The sequence below is a fragment of the Mobula birostris genome, unplaced genomic scaffold (genome assembly GCF_030028105.1).
Source record: "Mobula birostris isolate sMobBir1 unplaced genomic scaffold, sMobBir1.hap1 scaffold_760, whole genome shotgun sequence".
Taxonomy (NCBI): domain Eukaryota; kingdom Metazoa; phylum Chordata; class Chondrichthyes; order Myliobatiformes; family Myliobatidae; genus Mobula; species Mobula birostris.
Genome location: NW_027278477.1, coordinates 74200 through 100847, shown reverse-complemented (window position 1 = coordinate 100847; position 26648 = coordinate 74200). Strand labels below are relative to the sequence as shown.

General features: G+C 51.7%; 1 protein-coding gene across 1 annotated transcript in view; it reads left to right on the top strand.

The window, feature by feature from the left end:
* The first annotated feature begins 13759 nt into the window (after positions 1 to 13759).
* Positions 13760 to 26648, top strand: part of prdx5 (peroxiredoxin 5) — a 51637-nt gene continuing 38748 nt past the window's right edge. Inside the window, exon 1 of the mRNA XM_072250906.1 lies at positions 13760 to 13923. Coding sequence (XP_072107007.1) covers positions 13831 to 13923 — 93 coding nt within the window. The 5' untranslated portion in view covers positions 13760 to 13830. The remainder of the gene's footprint in view (positions 13924 to 26648) is intronic.

Genomic DNA, 26648 nt, shown 5'->3' with positions numbered 1-26648 from the left:
TGGAATGAGTCTCTGGCTGAATGTACTCCTGTGCCCAATCAGTACATTATGTAGTGGATGGGAGACATTGACCAAGATGGCATGCAACTTGGACCACATCCTCTTTTCAGACACCACCGTGAGAGAGTCCAGTTCCATCCCCACAACATCACTGGCCTTACGAATGAGTTTGTTGATTCTGTCGGTGTCTGCTACCCTCAGCCTGCTGCCCCAGCACACAACAGCAAACATGATAGCACTGGCCACCACAGAGTCGTAGAACATCCTCAGCATTGTCCGGCAGATGTTAAAGGACCTCAGTCTCCTCAGGAATAGGCTGCCTTTTGATCGCTGATGGGATCACTCTGCTATGGAGAGGGGAGACTGTGTGGCTTGCTGCTGTGCCCAGAGTTCGTTACCCAGGTTTTCTGCATTTTGGATACGGATAAGGACCTGGTCTCTATATTTTTTACATTCTGTGATTTTCGTCCGATCCAGCTCCTTTTATTTCACGGGGTGGGGTGATCTGGGGGTTGATAATCGTGCTGCTGTTCTTTTCTTTCTTGGTTTCATGGCTATCTGAAGAAGAAGGATTTCAGGGTTGGATACTATTATAGTAAGTTAACCCTTGAACCTTTTGAACCTTTGTACAGCTCGGGGCCTCAGAGTTCGGAGTTCAATTCTGGCGCTTCGCAAGTTATATAGACCATAAGATATAGGAGCAGAATTAGGCCATTTGGCCCATCGAGTCTGCTCCGCCATTTCGTCGTGGCTGATCCATTTTCCCTCTCAGTCCCCTATCTCCTGCCTTATCCCTTCATGCCATGACCAGTCAAGAATCTATCAACTTCTGCTTTAAAGATACGTAATGACTCGGCCTCCACAGCTGTCTGTGGCAACAAATTCCACAGATTCACCAGTCTCTAGTAGAAGAAATGTCTCCTCATCTCTGTTCTGAATGGAGACCCCTCTACTCTGAGGCTGTGTCCTCTGGTCTTAGACTCCCCAACCAGAGGAAACATCCTCTCCACATCCATTCTGTCTAGGCCTTTCAACATTCGATAGGTTTCAATGAGATCCCCCTGCCTCCCCACTCTTCTGAATTCTAGCAAACACTGAGCTATCAAATGCTTCTTTAAGTCCCAGAGTCATTTTCCTGAACCTCCTTTGAACCCTCTCCAATGTCAGCACATCCTTTCTAAGATAAAGGGCCAAAAACTGCTCACAACACTCCAAGTGAGGCCTCACCAGTGCTTTATAAAGTCTCAACATTACATCCTTGCTTTTATATTCTAGACCTCTTGAAATGAATGCAAACATCACATTTGCCTTCCTCACCACTGACTCAACCTGCAAGTTAACCTTTGGGGAAATCTGCTCAGGGGCTACCAAGACCCTTTCAAATCTTGGATACAAGGAGTTTGTACGTTCTTCCCCTGTAACCGGGAATGGGTCCCCCGGGTGCTCCAGTTTCCGCCCACATTCCAAAGACATGCGGGTTGGTAGGTTAGTTGGTCTTTGTAAATTGTCCCGTGATCGGACTGGGGTTGAATCGGTGGGTTGCTGAAGGGCCAGTCCCATGCTAGTCCTCAAAGAATTAAATTCTCCCTCAGCCCCCGTCGCTTCAGAGGAAACAAACCCGAGTTTGCCCGACCTCTCCTTATCGCACACGCCCTCGAATCGAGGCCGCGTCCCGATAAAGCTCCGTCAACACAACCGCCTCCCTCAACTCCTCCCAGCCACCTCTGCGAGGTCGTGGGTATGGGTTCCTAAACCCTCCCAAGGCGCAAGTATTTGACCAGGTTGGCAAACACTATTGGACTCCAATGAACTGGCACATCAGGGACTTTGTTGGTCTTTGGACGGTTTTAAGGCCTCGATAGTGTGGGTGCGGAGAGGGTGTTTACCCTGGTGGGGGAGTCTAGGACCAGAGGGACACAGCCTCAGAATAGAGGGACGTCCATTTAGAGCGGAGATGAGGAGGAATTTCTTTAGCCAGAGGGTGGTGAATCTGTGGAATTCTCTGTCACAGGTAGCTGTGGGGGCTGGGTCGTTATGTATACTTAAGGCAAAGGTTGATAAATTCCTGATTACTCAGGGCCTGACGGGATATAGGGAGAAGGGAGGAGATTGGGGGCTGAGAGGGGAAAGTGGGTCAGCCATAATGAAATGGTAGAGCAGACTCGACGGGCCGAATGGCCTACTTCTGCTCCTATATCTTACGGCCTTACGGTTATTTGGGTTACTGACCCCGCCCCCTCATCAGTTGCTTGACGTTTCAATAAACCTTTCAGCTAAAGTGGGGGTATCCAACAGAATTTGGTGAGCGTCATGGGGAAGTCTGTGGACCAGCTGGAAAAATGGCAGATGGAATTTAATGCAGACGAGTGCGAGGTGTTGCATTTCCACTGCCTCCCGGGGGGGGGGGGGAGAATAAAAAGGGTTGGGGGGAGGAGAGAGACAACTAGCTGGAAGATGATGGGAGAAGCCAGGTGGGATGGGAAGGTAAAGGGCTGGAGAGGAAGGAACCTGATAGCAGCGGACAGTGGACCAGAGGAGAAAGGGAAGGAGGAGGGGACCCAAGAGGAGGTGATAGGCTGGTGAGAGGTATTGGTGTTGCTGGGGGCAAGTGTCGCTAAGCTTCTGGCTCCAACACAGTCTACTCAGTAAACTGTAGAACAGAGGGATCTGGGAATACAGGTCCATAATTCATTGCAAGTGGTGTCACAGGTAGATAGGGTCGTAAAGAAAGCTTTTGGCACATTAGCCTTCATAAATCAAAGTATTGAGTGCAGGAGATGGGACTTTATGCTGAAGTTGCATCAGGTGTTGGTGAGGCCTAATTTGGAGTATTGTGTGCAGTTTTGGTCGCCTACCTACAGGAAAGATGTAAATAAGGTTGAAAGAGTCCAGAGAAAATTTACAAGAATGTTGCCGGGTCTGGAGGACCTGAGTTTTATGGAAAGATTGAACAGGTTAGGACTTCATTCCTTGGAGTGCAGGAGATTGAGAGGAGATTTGATAGAGGTATACAAAATTATGAGGGTAAATGCAAGCAGGCTTTTTCCCACTGAGGTTGGGTGGGTCTACAACCAGAGGTCATGGGTTAAAGGTGAGAGGTGAGAAGTACAAGGGGGACATGAGGGGAAACTTCTTCACTCAGAGGGTGGTGAGAATGTGGAACGAGCTGCCAGCACAAGTGGTGGATGTGAGCTCGAGTTCAATGTTTAGAAGTTTGGATGGGTACATGGATGGGAGGGGTACGGAGGGCGATGGAAGTAGACAGTCCAAATGGCTCAGTATGGACTAGATGGGCCAAAGGGCCTGTTTCTGTTCTGTAAATTTCTAAGTCTCTATGTTTAAATTATAGCACCTTCAGCCTACGATGACGTGCCAGCCTTTTAACCTACCCCAAGATCCCACATAGCCCTCTATTTGAAAATCTATGTCTTCCTCCTAACGTCTTTTAAATCGCCTCCGTAGACGCTGCCCGACCTGCTGAGTTCTCCCGGCTCTTTGTGTGGGCTCTCTCTCTGGATTTCCAGCACCTGCAGAATCTCTTCAGTCCGTGCGTCCGTGACGCTGCTGGAGGTATGGTGTTTCGTTGCACCCGTGCCTGCAAGCACTTGCGGATGCGACAGAAATTCCCATTCCCCTTCCCGTTCCGACGGAGCAGTCATGGCCTCCAGGATGAGGCCACCCTCTGAGTGGAGGGGCAATGCCTTATATTCCGTCTGGGTAGCCTCCAACCTGATGGCATGAACATAGATTTCTCCTTCCTGTGAAAAAAAAAACTCCCCACTCGGACCCCTCATCTCTTCTCACCTGCCTATTACTCCCCCCTTCCTTCTCTCCTATGGCCCACTGTCCTCTCCCATGAGATTCCCCCTTCTCCAGCCCTTGACCTTTACCATCCACCTATCACCTCCCGGCTAGCCTCCTTCCCACCACCCCCGGACACCTTTTTTTAAGTTCTGGCATCCTCCCCCTTCCTTCCGAGTCCTGAAGAAGAGTCTTAGTCCAAAACTACGACTGTTTACTCCTTTCCGTGGATGCTGAGTTCCTGCGTGTGTGTTGCTCTGGATTTCCAGCGCCTGCTGGCTTTCCTGCATTTGTTTTACTTTTTCACTCCAGTTCCCTGACTAGTGAAGCACCCAGTTTGTTATCTAATCTGCTCCTTATCTCCTGACTCAACCCACCATACAGAGAGGCAATTTATTGAAAGCCGGGTAGATTACATCTACCAGGGTGCCCTTGTTGACTCTCCATTATCACTGATGAAATTCTACGCTAGATAATCAAACTTATCTACCATACTTTGGACTTGGCGGTTTGTTCATGGCCAATAATTTTGCAATTGCAAGTGTCTAGGCTGATCAAGCATGACTAAGCTTCAAAATTATTCATTTCCTCCTTCAGATATGAATCATGACAACTTTTCACTTGTCGGGAAAGTTCCAGATTTTCAAAGAGTGGGAAACGAGCCCTCAAGATAGTGATATCTGCTAATCTCCTCAGCTTCCTTCTCACGGTGATATGACCTGGTCTCTCCTCGTCTTCCTCCCACAATGATGTGCATTGATCCCACCTAATCTTCCTTCCCAACTTTACATGACCTGATCCCTCCTTCCCCCAGTGCAGCGCTCCCTCCTCACTGCCCCTCCCGTAGCGCAGTTCTCCCTCACCATCCGCACCCCCCCCCGCAGTGAGGCGTCCCTTCTTTATGTACCCTCCCCCCATAGCGCATAGCTCCTTTCTCACCGCCCCTCCCACGGTGTGGAGCTCCCTCCTCACCTCCTCACCCACGGTGTGCGCGCGGCTCCCTCCTCGCCGCCCCTCCCGCGGCAAGACACTCTCTCCTTACCGTCCCTCGTTGCTGCAGAAAGAACCACGACCCCCCCACCTGCCCCGCAGAGCGACGCTCCCCCCCCCTCCTGTTCTGTTGTCAGCTAACTGCAAAATTCTGCCCTTAAACACACCCAAAGACTTGGCCTCCACAGCCATCTGCGGCAACAAATTCCACAGATTCACCGCCCTCCGGCCAAAGAAATTCCTCCTCATCTCCGTCTATCCTGAGCCGTGCCCTGGATTCCTGGACTCTCCCACTGAGAGAAACATCCTGCCCACGTCCACTCTTCCCAGTCCTTTCAGTATCCGGAACACTCCTGTCAGATCCAAGAAGCATCACGGTAGCGTAGCGCGGTCTATTACTGCTTAGGCAGGGTTGGGGTTTGAAGTTCATTCCCACCGCTACCCATAAGGAGTTTGTACTTTCTCCCCGTGACTGCGTGGGTTTCCTCCGGGTGCTCTGGTTTCCTCCCACAGTCCGAAGACGTGCTGGTTGGTGGGTTAATTGGTCATTGTAAATTGCCCCGTGCTTAGGCTGGGATTAAATCAGGGATTGGCGGGCGGTGGGGCTCGTAGGGTTGGAAGGGCCCATTCCGGGCTGTATCTGTTAGTAAATGGCCCCCTCAACCTTCTGAGCTCCATGGAGTAGAGGCCCGGAGATGTCCAACGCTCTTCCCGCACTGAGCCATTTCGTTCCCGGGATCGTTCTTGAGCGCCCTCGCCGGGGCCAGCTGCTCGCAATCTCCCAAGTGCGGATATTCCCATTCCGGGTCCAGCTGAAGCAGGATGGCAGTCCATATTTTGCCAGCGTTTCCCCACGTTTGTAATCCGAGAGAGGGACGATTCTCTCCTCCTGCTGCGTGAAACTTGCAGTTGGCTTCCGGCCAGGAATGCTGTGCCTGTGGTAAATCATTGGCATTCCTGATCCCCTGCCGAGGAGTTTCCCAGATTGCAGGCCTCGCCCAAGGAAGCCACATTCTCCTCCAACCCCTCTCATTAACAAAGTATTTTCGCCCACAGAACCGCCGCTCACTGGATTTTTTTTTGTTTTTCGTACCACTCTCTGTAAACTCTAGAGGCTGCTGTCCCAAGAGATCGGCAGTTTCTGAGATACGCAAACCACCTCAGCGGGAGGAGAAGATGGCGGCGTGACGCAGCGCGCGCGGCCACTCCGGTGGTGATGTCTGTTATCTGTCAAGTAGGGTGCCGTGCACAATCCTGATTTGATGGAGACGGACATGAGAGTACGGAGCAAGATCTGGAGAAACTTCTGAAATGCCCACTTCGCTGCTGCTGCTGCTGCTGTGTGATCCAGAATCTCCGGAGGAGAAGGGCCCGAGTCCTCGGCTTTGCTTGTTGCTCAGCGGCCGGGGCGGGGTCGAAGCACTCAGCAGAGATGGTGCTCGGAGAGGCTGTGTTGGAGGGGCTGGTCGGAGGCTCGAAGTTTTTGGATGGACTCAGAGTTTGCTGCGGTCGGGTGCTTCCAATGGTGCTGCATCGGTAAGTTGGTGGCACTTGGAGGTTCATGGCGTGGAGAGTTTCTCCCTTCTGCCGCCTGCGTGGGATGCTGAGTCTATCGGGACTTTGAGACTTTTTTACCGTGCCCATGGTCTGCTCTTTATCAAATTATGGTATTGCTTTGCACTGTTGTAACTATATGTTATAATTATGTGGTTTTGTCAGTTTTAGTCTTGGTTTGTCCTGTGTTTTCTTGTGATATCATTCTGGAGGAACGTTGTATCGTTTTTTAATACTTGCATTTCTAAATGACAATAAACGAGGACTGAGTGTCCTCATAATCTAATCTAATCTAACCCTGTCTGACACCAACAATCGTTCCACAGTCAAAGTCACTGAGATCACATTCCTCCCCCCAGTTCTGATGTTTGGTCTGAACGACAACTGAGCCTCTTGGCCGTGTCTGCATGCTTTCATGTGTTGAGTAGCTGCCACAGGATTGGCTGATTAGACGTTTGCATTAATGAGCGGGTGACCCTAATATAGAAATAAAGATGAATAAATATTGCAAAAAGGAAAGAGGCCAGGTAGTGTTCATGGGTTCAATGTCTGTTTGGAAATCTGATGGCAGAGGAGTAGAAATCTCAGGGTTGTATACTGCATATATACTTTGATAATAAATGTACTTTGATTCTTAGTTTAACTTACATTATGGGGTGTCCAGGGAGGGGCAGCACCTCTGGTGAGGGGACTTGCTGTGTCCATTCCGGGGAAGAATGCTCACCTTTGGCCCCCGCCAGACACCCGGCTCTCAAACGCGGCCCCCAAGCGGCTGCCTGCAGGCAACAACGGCCGCACCGCCATACACCACTTCGACAGGTGGCTAAACCAGGCGGGGGCGGCCGGCGGGGCCTTGTACCCCAGTGGGACAGGGACGCGCCTGTCCCACCAGGCGGACGAGATCCAACGGCCAGGAAGGGCGGTCCTGCAATGCCCTGTGGCGAGCGGAGGCCGCGGCGAGGCACAGAAGACGTTGCGGTCACCTACCGAAACCGAGGAAGACTCTGGTCTGTGACGCCGGCTCGCATCACTGGACCCGGGCTTCTTGCGGTCGAGGGGGTGGAACTGGTTCAGTGCGACAGCTTTTCCACTTTACAAAACCCTCCCGCACGGGCTTCCTCACGTCGTTGGAGGTCACCAACGTTGTCTATACGTTTCTATAATCACCGAACATCTAGTTATTTATGTATTGAGATACAGCGCCGCCCAGCCCCCAATTTAACCCTATCCTGATCACGGGACAATTTACAGTGACCGATTCACCTATCCATCTTTGGTCACGGAGAGAGTACAAACCCGTCATGGTCAGTGGTGGGAATTGAACCCGGCTCGCCAGCACTATAGAGCGTTGTGCTGACCGCTAAGCTACCATGCCACCCCGCCCCTCCAACTAACCTGCTCCAAGGACCGTCAATCTAATCCTCCCCCCCCCCCAATGTAGCCCCCCAGAACATGGTGTAAAATGTTCAGGGGAATTTCAGCAATGAGCTACATAGCTGGTTCAGTACTCCTCTGGTTCCGTTGTGAGCCTGTGTCACGGCAGCGGAAATCCTTGTCCATTTCTACCGAGAGGTTCCCTCAGTTGTCCACCTTGCACCGGTTTCTCAGCGTAAAGAGGGGCCACGAGGCAGGTTCGCTATTAGCGTGAGCTGGGTACAGGTAAGAGTTCATTCCTGCACATGGAACGCGGAAGATTACATCGGAGCCCTCCGACCCACGACCGAAGACCCTGTGCCGACCAGCCGGCCGGAGTGTTCAAGGACGCCTTCGCTCTCCCGCGGGTACGGGTTTCCCGCCTGCTTCAGAAGGTCGAGAATCATACCTGCGCTCAAGAGCTGCCTCAGCGACTACAAGACCATAAAGACACGGTGGGGGGGGGGGGGAGGGGGAAGATTTAGGCCATTCGGCCCATCGGGTCAGCTCCACCATTTCATCATGGCTGATCCATTCTCCCTCTCAGCCCCGATCTCCTGCCCCCCACCCCCCCATCCCTTCCTGCCCCGGCCGATCGAGAATCCAGCCTTAAGAAGACCCCCGTGACTTTGTCCATTTTTCCTGCTCACGGCTACGGTGATGAAGAGCTTTGAGAGGCCGGTCCAGTCCAAGCAGGGACCTGGACCCGCTGCCGTTTTGCCGATCGCCGCAGCGGGCCGACAGCGCGCGCAGTCTCACCGGAATCTCCACTCGGATCACCTGGACAACGAGCGCACCCTCGGTTCTAATCGACAAACTCCAAAACCTGGGCTTCTGTCCCTCCCTCTGCAAATGAATCTTTGACTTCCTCGCCGGGAGACCGCACAGTCCGTGCACATCGGGGGGGGGGAAAATCTCCTCGTCGCTGGTGATCGACACTGGCACACCTCAAGGCAGCCTGCTCTGCTCTCCCCACACCCACCACTGTGCGGCTAGGCACAGCTCAAACGCCATCTATAGATTTGCCGATGACACGACTGTTGTTGGCAGAATCTCAGACGGTGACGAGGAGGCGTACGGGGGTGAGGCAGATCAGCTGGTTGAGGGGAATCGCAACAACAACCTTGCGCTCAACGTCAGCAAGACCAGGGAACTGATTGTGGACTTTGGAAAGGGGAAGTTGAGGGAGCACACGCTAGTCCTCGTGGAGGGATCGGAAGTGGGGAGAGTGAGCGACTTCAAGTTCCTGGGTGTCAACATCTCTGAGGATCTATCCTGGGCCCAACATGTCGATGCAGTCACGAAGAAGGCACGACAGCGGCCATATTTCATTAGGTGTTTGAGGAGATTTGGTTTGTCAGCTAAAACACTTGCAAATTTCTACAGATGGAGAGCATTCTGACTGGCTGCATCACTGTCTGGTATGGCGGTGGGGGGTGGTGTGGTGGGGGCTACTGCACAGGATTGAAGTAAGCTGCAGAGAGTTGTAAACTCAGTCAGCTCCATCACGGGCACCAGCCTCCGTAGTATCCAGGACATCTTCAAGGAGCGGAGCCTCAGAAAGGCGGCGTCCATCATTAAGGACCCCCATCACCCAGGACATGTCCTCTTCTCATTGCTACCATCAGGAAGGAGGTACAGGAGCCTGAAGGCCCACACTCAACGATTCAGGAACAGCTTCTTCCCCTCTGCCATCCGATTTCTGAATGGACATTGAACCCGTGAACACTACCTCAATACTTTTTAATTTCTATTTTTGCACTACTGATATGGGCCTCCGTCGGTCACGGTCGACCATGGATGTTGTGTCCTAGCTGCCTAGATACGCAAGTCTGGGCAGTACGATACGGAGAGCGAGCTGTTGCCCCGTGTAGCAAGCTTCCCCCTCTCCACGCATCTGATAAACCCAAAGGAACGGCAGAGACTGATACAGTTTGGCACCAGGAGTTGCCAGTTGGCGTTCAACTCAGCGTAGGACTGTCTTAGGGGTACGGATTTTACCCTCGGGGTTTTCTCCCTGTGAGTGGGTACAGCCGCAAGGCAGCGGAGGTTTGAGATCAGAGTTTTCTTTCTGCCAGGTGAGCTGCCAACCACGGGCTGACGCGCTTCATCAGCCCGAAGCGACTGGTTTTAAGGCGCCAGTAACCCGCCTTTGCTCCTTCTCCTGTCAGTGGAAACGGTTCCGCCGGGCTGAACATGAAGGCCAGGAGCGGGACTTGATTGTCAGAGGCTAATTGAGAAGCATTTAATAGGTAGTGTGAGCTTATCCCCATTACCACCCCCTCCCCGGCTATAACAACAATATATCTTTAAGTATATTTCTTATTGTAATTTATAGATTTTATTCCTAGACACTGTAATGTTCTGCTGCTGCAAAGCAACAAATTTCACCACATTAAACCTGAATCTGACTCTCACGTTGTGCTGACCTTTTGTCCTACTCTGAGATCAATCTGACTTTCCCCTCCTACTCGCCGGCACCTGCTTTACCCTTGTATTTTTGGTCCGAACTTCTAATAACGCGACCGTAACCACAGGATCTGCGCCCTCGTTCTGGACTTCCGAACCAGCTTCCGGATAATATTAACCCCCGGTCCCCACTGCGTGGAGAGGGAGGGATGAGAGGTGATATTTCCTATCCCCAGAGGACCGGGAGGCTGGCTGGCTGGCACACGGGGAGGTGGCTGGCACCAGAACAAATGTGTGCCGTTCTGTTTGCCCCATGAGAGGAAGGATATGGAGGCTTTGCAGAAAGTACGGTAGAGGTTCACCCGGATTAGAGTGCGGCGAGAAGGGGGAGAAGTTAAACTGGCTGCACCCTTGCACTAGGACCCGTGCCCCACCGCGGCGAATCACTCCGGGCCTGAGACACGCCGCCCAGCGATTCACTTCAGGCCTAGGTTTGGCTGCCGAAGAGGCCGTTCTCGACCTCCCCAAATCGCCTGGCTTAGAGCGGTCCAGCCACACCCGACTCCCAACACCCTGTCCGGGCCGGTGTTTAAATCGTCCCAACAGCGGGTCGTGCCTCGCACTAGGACCCGGGCTCCGCCGCGGCAAAACACAGTTGATGTTTCGGGCTGAGATGCTTGATCAGGGCTCAGGAGACCCATGAAGCAAGATTTTTTTTTAAACAGAGAGTGCGGAGTGCTTGGTACGGATTGGTGGAGGCAGAAGAAATGGCAATATTTAAGAGGCAGTTGGACAGATGCATGAGCATTCGGGGAAAAGGAAAACACATGTGCAGACCTCAGTCGGGATTTAGTAACAATTCCATGCTGTAGTAAAAACTCCTCATCTGTAGACCCCTAATTGTGAGGACCTGTGCACAGGCTGAGAGTCAGAATCAGGTTTAATGTCGCCGGCACATGTCATGAAATTTGTTGTCTTTGTGGCAGCAGGACAATGAAATACATAATAATTTTATATAGATATACTTAGGTGCCTTGGCGTTCGGCATGGGTAATCGTGTCTCTCCATCCATCGTGGTCCCTGACCCTCCGAATTGTAGTTGTTGCCTCCCTTGTTTCTAACCGTCTCTGTTTCCTGAGGAGACTGAGGTCCTTTAACATCTGCCGGACGATGCTGAGGATGTTCTATGAGTCTGTGGTGGCCAGTGCGATCATGTTTGCTGTTGTGTGCTGGGGTAGCAGGCTGAGGGTGGCAGACACCAACAGAATCTACAAACTCATCTGTAAGGCCAGTGATGTTGTGGGGATGGAACTGGACTCTCTCACTGTGGTGTCTGAAAAGAGGATGCTGTCTAAGTTGCATGCCATCTTGGACAATGTCTCCCATCCACTACATAATGTACTGGGTGGGCACAGGAGTACATTCAGCCAGAGACTCATTCCTCCGAGATGCAACACAGAGCGTCATAGGAAGTCATTCCTGCCTGTGGCCATCAAACTTTACAACTCCTTCCTCGGAGGGTCAGACACCCTGAGCCAATAGGCTGGTCCTGGACTTATTTCCTGGCATAATTTACATATTACTATTTAACTATTTACGGTTTTATTACTATTTATTATTTATGGTGCAACTGTAACGAAAACCAATTTCCTCCGGGATCTATAAAGTATGACTATGACTATGACAATGATGTTATTCCATCTATCATTTTCATTCTCTGTGTGCCTCTGCTTCTTTTTCCTTCCAGTTTTTCAGTTGTAACTAAATGTTCTAATGTCCCTCTTCGCATGGTGTGTCCAAAGAACTTTGATTGCCGTCTTCTGATTTTTTAAAGTAATGTACGTTTTGTTTTCGTTCTCTGTAGAACTTCTTCGTTGGTTATCCTGTCTGTATATGATTTGCATAGCATTCTCCTGAGGAACCACATCTCTGCTGCGTTGATTCTTTTTCCCATTGCGTTTGCAATGGTCCACGACTCGCAGCCATACATCAATATAGGAAGAACGTAGCAGCTGAGAGTTCTAAGGCGGATGTCAATTACTATCTTCTTGTTCGTTCGGATGTTTCTCATTTCTGTAAATGCTGTTCTTGCTTTTGTGTCTGTTTCGCATTTGCCATCAGATGTTACCCATGATCCGCGGTGCTTGAAGTTGTGAACTTGTTTCGGGATTTCATTTCCCAATACGATCCTACAGTTTGGGATATCAGGTTTCTTTCATATTACCATTACTTCAGTTTTCTTTTTGTCTAAGGTAATAATAATAGGGAGAAACGTGAATTACAGTAAGTATATTTATTTAAATAGTTAAATTAAGTAAGTAGTGCAAAAATGGAAATAAAAAAGGAGTGAGGTAGTGTTCACGGGTTCAATGTCCATTCAGAAATCGGATGGCAGAGGGGAAGAAGCTGTTCCTGAATCGTTGAGTGTGTGCCTTCAGGCTCCTGTACCTCCTCCCTGATGGTAGCAATGAGAAGAGGGCATGTCCTGGGTGATGGGGGTCCTTAATGATGGACGCCGCCTTTCTGAGACACCACGCCTTGAAGATGTCCTGGACACTACGGAGGCTGGTGCCCATGATGGAGCTGACTGAGTTTACAACTCTCTGCAGCTTGTTTCGATCCTGTGCAGTAGCCCCCCCGCCCCACCCAATACCAGATAGTGATGCAGCCAGTCAGAATGCTCTCCACGGTACCTGTGTAGAAATTTGCAAGTGTCTTTGGAGACATAGCAAATCTCCTCAGATTCCTGCTGAAATATAGTGCCTTCTTTGTAGTTGCATCGATATTTTGGGTCCAGGTTAGGTCCTTCAGAGATGTTGACACCCAGGAACTTGAAACCGCTCACTCTCTCCACTTCTGATCCCTCTATGAGGACTGGCATGTGTTCCCTCGCCCTACCCTTCCTGAAGTCCACAATCAGCTCTTTGGTCAGACTGAGGTTGAGTGGCAAGGTTGTTGCTGCGACACCACTCAACCAGCTGGTACGTCCCGCTCCTGCACGCCCTCTCGTCTCCATCTGAGATTCTGCCAACAAGGTTTGTATCAGCAGCAAGATTACAGATGCCATTTGGGCTGAGCCTCGCCACACTGTCCTGGGTGCAGAGAGAGTAGAGTGGGCTAGGCAGACACCCCTGAGGTGCGCCAGTGTTGATTTGCAGATGGAGCTAACATTGCATCCCTCCCTAATGATCTGTTTGTGTACTGTTTGCATGGATAACAGCTAATTGTGCCAGCAGACCTTTGGGGCAGGCAGAATTACGACTGATTACAACAGCCTTGGGCTGGTTCTGGTTTGCAGAGTACTGCGCATGCTCTGTGCCAGTCACGGTGGCGAGCACTACGCATGCTCAGCGAAGGGGTTGGAGAATGCTGTTGAGGTGGGTCGGCGACGGGGCTCCGCCGGTCACGGTGGAGGGCAGTCCGCATGCTCAATGCCGGTCGCTGTTTGGCGGACCGGCAGGTGTATCACGCGCAGGCGTCGTGCCGGTAAGGAGGCGGGAGGGTGTCGCTCACGCGCATGCTCAGCGTCGGTCGGCGGGCGAGAGGGCGGAGGCGGAGCGCCGCGGCGCCTGCGCAGAGCCGGCCGCATGGCCGGTTGCCAAGGGCCGAGCCAGGCGACGCAGCAGGGCGGGCGCTCTCGGCCTGTTGTATAATAAGGCGAGCATGAGTGCGTCGGTGTGTCAGAGGCTCTGGGGAGCAGCACGGTCCGGCTGTAGATACATCCAGCGCACAGCAACCGCCGCAATGCCCATCAAGGTACGCAGGGGTCAGGGTGCCCTGGGCATTGCGCCCAGCTCTCTGCACCGATGGTTGGTGCTGTTTGTCTCGGGGGTGCAGCTCCCTCGCCTTAACACCCGGGCATTGGACCCGACTGCAATCCAGCAGCTGCATTTCTCTCTTCCCGGTGCTTTGCCGCAGTCCAGTGAGGCCATTCAGCCCACAGGTGGATAGTACCGGCTGCCAGAGGAGAGAGAATGGGGGTGCTGGTCGTATTGGCAATTCTTTTGTTGAACGCAGGGGCGTGGAATGCATAGCCAGGGGTGATATCGGTGGGAGATTGAACCGGACTCTTTAAAGGGAGTCGCATAATCACTCTGTTTTGTTGGCAGGCAAATGTATGCGGGGGGGGGGTTATAAATGGTATGAAAGTTTTTTTTTGCAGCAGAGCGTGTCTTAAGTTAGCATGAGCTTAATATCAAATTAACAAAGTTGAAGATGTTTGTAAATCCTCCTGCAACTCAGGTTTTGAAAAGTTGCAAGCATAGTTCTGTGATCCGGGACAAGCTTTGGCTTTCTGAATCCTCTGAAATCTCACTGGGGATGAGCTTCACCTGCTCCTCCATCAGATTTGTGGACACTACCTGACTAATTTACTTGCTTTCAGCACAGTTTTTAAAAAATAGTTAAAATGCATTCTTATTATAAATTGTGACTTTTTAAAAAAAATGTATGGTACTGTGTAGTGCTGCCTTAATAAATTCCTACAGTATGTCGGAGTCAATAAACCTGATTCTCATAAGACCCCTTCCTATGGCTCATTTCTATAACCCTGCCAATAATTCTGCCTTTAATTTCTTTGAAATAATGTGATTTATTGTTTCTCTTCCCTTTCTGTCCTAATTCCTTCAACAGTGCTTCCAATTTCTCGCTTTGAGTGGGTGCCCTGTTCTTGTCAACCTTTGGCTAATGGGGAAACTTCCTTCTGCTAATCCTCTCCTATTTCTGCCACATCTCCTTTTGATTTTTTTTTCAAACACTGCTTATTTAAGTAATTAAAGGAATCCCGGAACTGAATAATAATAATTAAAAAAATGGTCTCAGTAACCACAAAGCAAAAAAAAAGTTAAAATATGTGTCTTGTTCTCTAGATTCCTCTGGGGAAGGAAATCTGTCTCCTTAGCCAAGTGAATGAGAATCAGGTTTAGTACCACTGGCAAATGTCATGAAATTTGTTGTTTTTGTGGCAGTAGTTCAATAGGAAGGTAGATACTTTATTGATCCCGAAGGGAATTACAGTGTCACAGTAGCATTACAAGTGCACAGATATACAAATATCAGAAGAGAAGTAAGAAACAGTAAAAAAATAAGTTACCTCAAACAGTCTAACAGGAGGGAGCCATCACTTCCCTGGCGATAAATTGACTCATTATAGAGCCTAATGGCTGAGGGTAACAATGACCTCATATCACGCTCTTTGGAGCAGTGCAGTTGTCTTAGTCTGTTATTGAAGGTGCTCCTCTGTTCAGCCAAGGTGGCACGCAAAGGGTGGGAAACATTGTCCGGAATTGCCAGGATTTTCTGGAGGGTCCTTTGTTCCACCACAGCCTCCAGTGTGTCCAGTTTGACTCCTATAACAGGGCCAGCCTTTCTAATCAGTTTATTCAGCCTGTTGGCATCACCCATGTTGATGCCATTGCCCCAGCACGTAGAAGATTGTACTGGCAACAACAAACTGGTAGAACATGTGGAGAGTATATATATTTTCTTAATAGTGCAAAAGTAGAATTAAAAATAGTAGTGAGGTAGTGTTCATGTGTTCAGTGTCCATTCAGAAATCGGGCGGCAGAGGGGAAGAAGCTGTTCCTGAATTGCTGAGTGTGTGTCTTCAAGGCTCCTGTACCTCCTCCCTGATGGTAGCAATGTGAGAGAGGTGATGGGGGTCCTCAATGATGGAAGCTGCCTTTCTGAGGCATCGCTCCTTGGAAATGTCCTGGACACTGTGGAAGCTGGTGCCCGTGAGGGAGCTGACTGAGTTTACAACACTCTGCAACTTGCTTCGATCCTGTGCAGTAGCCCCCACCTTCTATACCAGAGGGTGATGCAGCCCGTTAGAGTGCTCTCCAAGGTACATCTGTAGAAATGTCCCATTTTAGTCTCTCTACATTTCCATCAACACCCCCCCCCCCAGTATACCACTCACTCACACTGTGGGTAACTAATCCCCCCCACCCAACCCTGCATGACATTGGGTTAGGAGAGGAAATCACCCCCCCCCCCAGGGAAGCCCACGCTATCATGCAAACTCCACACAGACTGACGCATGCCGGAGGATGGGATCGGACCCGGGTCCTTGCAGCTGGGGAGATGGTGGCTTTACCCTCTGCGCTGCCCCTGATGCTGTAATGCGGGGGGGGGGGGTAGGGCGCTCTCAAATCTCCCCCTCCCCCCCCCCCCCACCCCTGAGACACCCTCCCTGTTGCGTGCGACACCCCCTGAGCCTTGGCTCCTGTCCGCCTGCCTCATTTGCCTCGGCACCAGGATCCCTCCGGGGCTTGGTTCTGCGGTCGGAGACTGGGAAGGTGGCCACTCGAGCCAGTGGTCTCTAACCCCCTGTGTCCCTGGTAACTTTGCACCACTCCCCACACTTCCTCACCTCGCACCTTGAAAGCATTCAGCAAAGGTTGCGTCCACTGGCTCAGTGTTTCCGGGCTACTGGCCCCGAGGGCAAGACCTTCCACTCTGGGGTCGAGCCGAAGTGTGTCCTGCCCGTCAAAACCGCAGCAGGGATGAAATGGGTGGGCTGCCACGAGAGTAGACTCGGCAGCCATTTTACCTGGTAGACGAGGGCCCCTGAGTGTGCAGTGGCCACCGCGACTCTGCAGTTTGCCGCTTTAACCGCGCGGGAAGGCGGGCAGACGCCGCTTGAATGCACGCGCTACCCGCGTCCCTGGCCTGTAGCGTGATGATATCTCCAAAAACTTGCCGCTTCACGCTTGGTTGCCCTCGGTCAGTACTTAATCACCACCAGCAAATTTTCCCCTGATCTTTGCGGTAGGAGATGTGACAAGAGATTAGGAACGTGACTCTGTGCAAACCGTCGTGGGTGGTTTCTGGCCAATTAATCTTTTGGCAATCTATTTCCTAAAGCTCTCTCCCCCCCCCCCCCCCCCCTGACCGTTTCACCTGACCACAAACAGGTGGAGCAGTAAACTGGTTACAACACACTAGAATTTCCCACTCTTTCCCCACCAGCAACTTCCTTCTGTCTTTTCCTGTAATTGAGATGCTGCTTGTGTGCCTCAGCCAGCTCTTAATCATTGTGCAACAGGGACCTTCTCCCAGTCTCCGGGGCCGCTGATCGCTCCCCCCCCCCCGGGTTGCGGGTATGGTCGGAGGCCGCCGGTGAGATCCGCGCACCATTTACTCCGAGACCCTCAGCATGGGGTTAAAACTGTGGACGTAGTGTTAACAGAGCGTGAAGATTAAAGATCCCCACCCAGATCCTGCCCTGTTCTCATTGTTACCGTCAGGTAGGAGGTACAGGAGCCTGAAGGCACGCACTCAGCAATTCAGGAACAGCTTCTTCCCCTCTGCCATCCGACTTGTAAACGGACTTTGAACCCACGAGCACCACCTCACTGTGGCAACACACACAAAACGCCGGAGGAACTCGGCAGGCCGGGCAGCATCTGTGGAAAAGAGTGAACAGTCGACGTTTCGGGCCAAGACCCTTCATCAGGTCTGGAGGGTCTCGGCTGAAATGTTGACAGTTTGCTGCCTGGCCTGTTGAGTTCCTCCAGCTTTTTGAGTGTTGCTTTGGAATTCCAGCAAATGCAGATTTTCTTGTCTTAATGTCACCTCATACCTTTTTTTTCCGCTCTACCTAGTTTACTTAACTTTGTGTATAAAAATTCAGTTTTTATCATCATTGTGCTACCTATTACGCATTACGCTGCTGGCGTTTCAGGCAGCAATGAAGGTCCTCCACCTCTGGCAGTGTTCAGGGCTTCCCCCCTCGTGTCAATAGCTTCCCCTTGGTTTTCCCTACTGTCAGTCACGCAAGTCCTGGGTGGAGACTCCGGAATATCGTCACACTCTGATGTAGAACGATTCTTCTTTTGCTGTTTCCGTGACAGTTTTGTTCCGATTGAAACTTGTCGAGCAGAGAACTGCCTTGATAGAGTGGATGTTTCCTGTGACCTGAGGACACAGCTGCAGAATGGGGGTGATGGGGGGAGGGGGGCGTCCTTTTAGAACTGAGACGAGGAGGAACTTCTTTCGAGGGTGGTGAATCTGCGGAATTTGTTGCCCCGGGGCGGCTGTGGAGGCCAAGTCTTTATGTACATTTGGGGCAGGATCTTGATTGGTCAGGGATACGGGGAGAAGGCAGGAGATCGGGGGTCTGAGAGGGAAAATGGATCAGCCATGATGAAATGGCAGAGCGGACTCGCTGGGCTGAATGGCCTCATTCTCCTCCTATATTTTGTGGAAACCATCTCCCACCAGCTCTGTACGCTTGCCACTGCCTCAGTAAAGTAGCCAACACGTTTGACCATCTCACACCCACCCCAGACATTCTGCTTCCCACCCCCCCATTGTACCTGTCCCACTCTCCTGCTGAACCATTCCCGAGTGCAATAAGGTGGTCTCTTGACCCCAGTCTACTGTGTTGTGGGCCTTGCATCTTCCTGCCTGCCTGCAGTGCGCTCTCCCTGTCAGTGTGACGCGTCATTCTGCGCGTTTCTGTGCTGCCCTCCCTCTCCTCCGTGCGCTGGCGCGATGAAGCGACCTGCTTGGGTGGCGTGCCGAGCGAGGCCTTTCACTGTACCGCGGTACACCTGAAGATCGCAACGCATTCGGCCACCGGTTTCAATTCCACTTCCCGTTCCCATCCCGACAGGTCGGCCACGGCCTCCTGTACTGCCGCGGGCGGGAGGCCACAATCAGGTTGGAGGAGCAACACCTTGTATTCTGTCTGGGCAGCCCCCCCCCCCCCAACCTGAGGGCATGAACATTGGTTCCTCAAACTTCTGATAAATGCCCTCCCTTCACCATTTCCCTCTCTCACCTGTCTCCTTACCTGCCCATCACCTCTCTCTGGTGCTGCTAGCCCTTCCCTTTCTTCCCTGGCCTTCCGTCCTCTCCTGTCAAATTCCCCCCCTCTCCAGCCCTGTAACTGTTTCACCAATGAACTTCCTGGCTCTTCACTTCATCTCCTTCCCCTCCCTCCCAATTTCACCTATCACCTACGGCCTTGTACATCTTCCTACCCTCCCCTCCCAATTTCACCTATCACCTACGGCCTTGTACATCTTCCTACCCTCCCCCTCCCAGTTTCACCTATCACCTACGGCCTTGTACATCTTCCTACCCTCCCCCTCCCAGTTTCACCTATCACCTACGGCCTTGTACATCTTCCTACCCTCCCCCTCCCAGTTCCACCTGTCACCGACTAGCTTGTACTTCTTCCTCCCCTTTCCCCACCTTTTTACGCTGACTTCCCGTCTTTTTTTTCTCCCAGTCCGGATGGAGGGTCTGAGCTGGAAATGTCGACTGTTCACTCTTTCCCATAGACGCTGCCCGGCCTGCTGTGTGTGTGTGTGTGTGTGTGTGTGTGTGTGTTGCACACAATTCACCCATTGGTCAGGCCTCGGCTGTAGTACTGAGCGCAGTTCCGGATGCGCGAGGAAGGACGTGATCGTGCTCAAGGAGGTTCGACAGGAAGCCACCCACATAATGTTGGAGGAACTCGGCGGGTCAGGCAGCGTCTATGGAGCGGAATAAATAGTCAGCGCCTCAGGCCAAGATCCTTCAGCAAAACAACAGGATATTGCGTGGAAGGGAGGGTTCTGGCTATGGAGGAGAGCTGGGGGGTGGGGTGTGGTTAAAGGGATATGAAATAACACAGGATGCCGGTACAACGACAGCTTCTACCCCGGAGTTATAAGAATACATGTTAAAATAGATTCTCGACCTCGTCGTGACTCGTGACCCTTGCCCTTACTGCACTGCAGGACTGTGATGTAGTGACGTCAGCACCGGGCTTTCAGACCAACGGTCCCCGGTTCGAATCCGGCCGGCCCCTCGCACGCTTTCTATCCCTGCTGGTTGAGTGTCGAGCTCGCGACTTGGCCTCATTTTTTAAAAAAAACCACACACACAAGGAAAGGGATGACAAGCTGCACTTTGGTCTGACTGTGGTCCGGGTGCCCCCGGTTCTGTCCCCTGTCTCGAAGGTGTTGGGGTTTGGGTTAGTGAACCGCGGGTGACACCCGTGCGCTGCCCAACGCAACGTGCTTGGACGCACACGATGCCTTTCCCTGTACGTTTCGACGTGCGTGTGACAAATAAAACCAATATCTACTTTCTCTGTAACCGTATCGGAGGGCGATTTAAAACTCAAGGGTGTAGATCTTGGGGAGATGGTGTTGCGGGAGGGAGGAGAAATTTGGAGGGGGTGTCTGGGGGGGGTGGGATGGTGGTTATCCTTTACCCAGAGAGCGGTGATAGCTGGGGAAGAGAGTGGTGGAAACAGACGCTGACAGTGTTTAAGAGGTGTCTGGAATCACCTGGGTACAGAAGGATGTGGGCAGAATGCTGGAAGATAGGATTACCACAGGTGGGTGCAGTGTGAAAACGAGGGCCGAATGGCCTGCTTCGGTGTTGTCTGTAGACGAAGCACAGTTTGGCACTGGGGGTGCATTGCCATGGGGGGGGGGGGAGCTGCCCTTAAACCGAATCTGTCCGTGGGTGTCATTGTCTATGGAAGAGCATTTCCTCTCCTCTTCAGGCCGATATCCACCCTTAAACCCACATTGCTGAAACTAAAGAATATAAAAGTCAGCCACTCGGCCCTTCGAGGCTGTCCCGCCATTCAGTACGATCATAGCTGATCAGCCTCAGCCCTGACTCCTCTCTCCCTCCCCAAAGCCCTCTGTTCCCCGATCTTTCAAAAATGCATCTCCTGCCTCTTTAATTCCCCCTGCTCAGTGATCTAGCTACACAAGTTTTCCAGAGGAGTCCTCTGAAGTCTCCTCCCTGTGAGAGGTTCCAAAACACCGCAGATTAATTCTGTAACTGAGTCCCTTTGGTTCGAGACTTTCAGCAGCTAGCCCCCCCCCCCCCCCCCCCCCCCCACCGGGATCTTCTGTTCCAATCTGATTACCCCTCATTCTTCTAAGCTCCAAAGGGTAGAGACTGGGCCTGTTTCGCCTCCCTTGATCGGACAATGTGCTACTTCCATCCCCTTGTTTAACAAACAAGCTCTGGAGGCAGTTGACCAGGCTAATCCATCTGCCGAAACAGCCTGGGTGTGTTGTTTATTTTCCCACCGCACTTTGAATTAGCAGAGGGGAATTCAGGGACTTTCTCCACCTGTGCTCCTCTGTATATGGCCTCGATGGGTGGAATGGCCTCAGTTTTCCTTAACCCTGTTTGCTGCAGCCTCTTGTGCCCCCTTCTAGCTCTCAATAGACAACAGGTGCAGTAGTAGACCATTCGGCCCTTCCAGCCAGCACCGCCATTCACTGTGATCATGGCTGATCATCCACAATCAGTACCCCGTTCCTGCCTTCTCCCCATATCCCTTGACTCCGCTATCTTTAAGAGCTCTATCTAACTCTTTCTCGAAAGAATCCAGAGAATTGGCCTCCAGTGCCTTCTGGGGCAGAGCATTCCACAGAACCACAACCCTCTGTGTGAAAAAGTTTTTCCTCAACTCCGTTCTAAATTGTCTACCCCTTGTTCTTAAACTGTGGCCTCTGGTGCTGGACTCCCCAACATCGGGAACATGTTTCCTGCCTCTAGCGTCTCCAATCCCTTAATAATCTTACATGTTTCAATCAGATCCCCCCTCATCCTTCTAAATTCCAGTGTATACAAGCCCAGTTGCTCCAATCTTTCAACATATGACAGTCCCGCCATCCCGGGAATTAACCCAGTGAACCTCCGCTGCACTCCCTCAATAGCAAGAATGTCCTTCCTCAAATTTGGAGACCAAAACTGCGCAGAGTACTCCTGGTGTGGTCTCACCAGGGCCCTGTACAACTGCAGAAGGACCTCTTTGCTCCTATACTCAACTCCCCTTGTTATGAAGGGCAGCATGCCATGCATCTCTCCTACCCACTCTTCTGCTAATCCTGGCTGTGTAGCGTAGAACAGTACAGCACGAGAGCAGGCCATTTGGCCCACAGATTTGTGCGAGAATGATTTAAAAAGCAAATCAAAAAGTGATCCCTCCAACCTGCACAAAGTCTGTATCGCTCACCTTCATGTGCCTATCAAACGTCTCTTAAAAGCTTCGAATGCTACCAGGCAGTGCATTCCAGGCATCCAGGTTGCCTGTTGAACCTACCCCTCCCACTTCACCTTCAATGCACACCTCTTGGTATTAGAGATTTATGATTATGAGTTATGAAGACACATAGTCCTCTTTTATTGTCATTTAGTAATGCATGCATTAGGAAATGATACATTATTTCCTCTGGTGTGATATCACAAAACACAGGACAAACCAAGACTAAAAAAACTGACAAAACCACATAATTATACATATAACACACATCAAAGTTGCTGGTGAACGCAGCAGGCCAGGCAGCATCTGCAGGAAGAGGTGCAGTCGATGTTTCAGGCCGAGACCCTTCGTCAGGACTAACTGAAGGAAGAATGAGTAAGGGATTTGAAAGGGGGAGATCCAAAATGATAGGAGAAGACAGGAGGGGGAGGGATGGAGCCAAGAGCTGGCCAGGTGTTTGGCAAAAGGGGATACGAGAGGATCATGGGACAGGAGGTCCGGGAAGAAAGACCGGGGGGGGGGGGGGACCCAGAGGATGGGCAAGAGGTATATTCAGAGGGACAGAGGGAGAAAAAGGAGAGTGAGAGAAAGAATGTGTGCATAAAAATAAGTAATAGATGGGGTACGAGGGGGAGGTGGGGCCTAGCGGAAGTTAGAGAAGTCGATGTTCATGCCATCAGGTTGGAGGCTATCCAGACGGAATATAAGGTGTTGTTCCTCCAACCTGAGTGTGGCTTCATCTTTACAGTAGAGGAGGCCGTGGATAGACATGTCAGAATGGGAATGGGATGTGGAATTAAAATGTGTGGCCACTGGGAGATCCTGCTTTCTCTGGCGGACAGAGTGTAGATGTTCAGCAAAGCGGTCTCCCAGTCTGCGTCGGGTCTCGCCAATATATAAAAGGCCACATCGGGAGCACCGGACGCAGTATATCACCTCAGTTGACTCACAGTTGAAGTGTTGCCTCACCTGGAAGGACTGTTTGGGGCCCTGAATGGTGGTAAAGGAGGAAGTTGTAAGGGCATGTGTAGCACTTGTTCCGCTTACACGGATAAGTGCCAGGAGGGAGATCAGTGGGGAGGGATGGGGGGGGACGAATGGACAAGGGAGTTGTATAGGGAGCAATCCCTGCGGACTGCAGAGAGAGGGGGGGAGGGAAAGATGTGCTTAGTGGTGGGATCCCGTTGGAGGTGGCGGAAGTTACGGAGAATAATATGTTGGACCCGGAGGCTGGTGGGTGGTAGGTGAGGACCAGGGGAACCCTATTCCTAGTGGGGTGGCGAGAGGATGGAGTGAGAGCAGATGTACGTGAAATGGGGGAGGTGCGTTTAAGAACAGAGTTGATAGTGGAGGAAGGGAAGCCCCTTTCTTTAAAAAAGGAAGACATCTCCCTCGTCCTAGAATGAAAAGCCTCATCCTGAGAGCAGATGCGGCGGAGACGGAGGAATTGCGAGAAGGGGATGGCGTTTTTGCAAGAGACAGGGTGAGAAGAGGAATAGTCCAGATAGCTGTGAGAGTCAGTAGGCTTATAGTAGACATCAGTGGATAAGCTGTCTCCAGAGACAGAGACAGAAAGATCTAGAAAGGGGAGGGAGGTCTTGGAAATGGACCAGGTAAACTTGAGGGCAGGGTGAAAGTTGGAGGCAAAGTTAATAAAGTCAACGAGTTCTGCATGCGTGCAGGAAGCAGCGCCAATGCGGTCGTCGATGTAGCGAAGGAAAAGTGGGAGACAGATACCAGAATAGGCACGGAACATAGATTGTTCCACAAACCCAACAAAAAGGCAGGCATAGCTAGGACCCATACGGGTGCCCATAGCTACACCTTTAGTTTGGAGGAAGTGGGAGGAGCCAAAGGAGGAATTATTAAGAGTAAGGACTAATTCCGCTAGACGGAGCAGAGTGGTGGTAGAGGGGAACTGATTAGGTCTGGAATCCAAAAGAAGCGTAGAGCTTTGAGACCTTCCTGATGGGAGATGGAAGTATATAAGGACTGGACATCCATGGTGAAAATAAAGCGGTGGGGGCAGGGAACTTAAAATCATTGAAAAGTTTAAGAGCGTGAGAAGTGTCACGAACATAGGTCGGAAGGGATTGAACAAGGGGTGATAAAACAGTGTCGAGGTATGCAGAAATGAGTTCGGTGGGGCAGGAGCAAGCTGAGACAATAGGTCTGCCAGGACAGCAGGTTTGTGGATCTTGGTAGGAGGTAGAAACGGGAAGTGCGGGGTGTGGGAACTATAAGGTTGGTAGCAGTGGATGGGAGATCCCCTGAGCGGATAAAGTTGGTGATGGTGTGGGAGACAATGGCCTGGTGCTCCTTAGTGGGGTCACGATCGAGGGGTAAATAAGAGGAGGTATCCGCGAGTTGTCGCTGTGCCTCGGCAAGGTAGAGGTCAGTACGCCAGACTACAACAGCACCCCCCTTATCAGCGGGTTTAATAATAAGGTTAGGATTAGTGCGGAGGGAGTGGAGAGCAGAGCGTTCCGAAGGAGTGAGGTTGGAATGGGGACAAGGTGCGGTGAAGTCAAGACGGTTGATGTCCCGTCGGCAATTAGTGATAAAGAGATCCAGAGCAGGCAGAAGACCAGAGCGGGGTGTCCATGAAGAAGAGGAGGGTTGAAGACGGGAGAAGGGATCATCGGTGGGAGTGGAAGAGTCGATCATCGGTGGGAGTGGAAGAGTCCTTGCCGAAGAAGTAGGCTTGAAGACGGAGACGGCGGAAGAAAAGTTCCGCATCGTGGCAAACACGGAACTCGCTGAGGTGTGGGCGAAGGGGGACAAAGGTGAGGCCCTCACTGAGGACCGAGCGCTCTGCCTCCGACAGTTGAAGGTCGGAGGGGATGGTAAAGACCCGGCATGGATGAAAGCTGGGATCAGAGGGGGGAGGCTGGGGGTGTCAATGGAGAGGGGAGGGTTGCGGTGAGAGGAAGATGGAGCCTCTGGGGACCCAGGAGATGACGGTGGGATCTGAGGAAGACGGGGCTGAGGCGTGGTGGTGGGGGAAGGGGAGATGGGAGCCACATCAGCAGCACATAAAGACCCGGCCTGGAGTTCAAGGCTGGCGTCGCAGTTGGTGGTTGCGCAATCGCTGTGAAGGTGTCCATGGTCGTTGCTGGAGTCCGGGTTTTGAATATGCTCTGAGGTGTTGGAGCCGCTGAGATCAGTGGCAGGGGCCGCAATCTGAAGTTCATGCCTGCTAGCGTCGGGGCCGGCAGGCTCTGGAGTCCGTAGATGTAGGATCTTGCGATCTTTGCCTAACATGACAAATTATACATATAGTTACAAACAGTGTAGCAATACCATAACTTGATGAAGAAGTCCGTGAGCACAGTAAAGTTCAAGGTTTCTCAAATGTCCCACATCTCACGCAGATGGGAGAAGGAAGAAAAACTCTCCCTGCCATGCCTGACCACAGTCCGACTCTGAGTCATCCGAAAACTTTGAGCATCCAAATCAGCTCTCCGACACTGAGTACTGAGCGCCATCTCTGTCCAAACGATTTGACCTCCTTCTCGGTCACCAAAAGCAGGCAAGGCAGGGGATTTTGAGGCCTACCTTCTGGAAGATTCACGACCATACGGTAACGACAGCAGCGGATGGGCGTTTCAGAAATTTCTCCAGATGTTCCTCTGTGCTTTCAGGTCCATTCTCCATGAAATCAGAATTGTCCACGGCCCCGATTTAACGGATACGATATCATTTTCACCGGAGAGCTGCGCACGCGCGGCGCTGCCATCTTCTCCTCCTGGCTTTTCAACTCTGGGAAACAGATACTCCCTGCCCGCTCTTTCGATAACTCTCTTAATCTTATAAACCTCTATCAGACTCTGCCACTCAGAGATTCACACAAGGGATTTCTGGCTCTGTGACACCCATCCTGTCGGTCTCTAACGACAGCCCACTCAAATGCATGTACGTATTTCCTCTTTCACCTCCAACCTCACTCCCCCGCCCCCCCCCCCATGCCCCCCCCCCATGTGCTGGCGTATGGTTGATCATTGTACGGAGAGAGAGAATTGGCTCTCCATCCATCCCACCCAAAGAGGACAAAGGAGATGTCTCCCTTGCCCAGGGTGCCTTAACATGAGTCAGTGCACACAGTCAGTATTGGGTGTCAGAATCTTTTGTTCGCCTCGGTAATCAGCAGCGAGCTCACCAGAGCCACCGACACTTGATCTTCAGATCGTGGACCCAGGGAGTTTGTCGGACTGCCCCACAGGAACGGCCATGCTCAGTGACCGGTGGCCAGATTCAAGGTGATACTCAGCGGCCACTGTAGTAGGTACACCGGCTCGTTAATGCAAGGGTCTAATCAGCCAATCATGTGGCAGCAGCTCAGTGCGCAAAAGCACGCAGGCGTGGTCAAGAGGTTCAGTTGTTGTTCAGGCCAGAAAGGGGAAGCGATGTGACCTAAGTGACTTTGACCGTGTTGGTGCCAGATGGGGTGGTTTGAGTATCTCAGAAA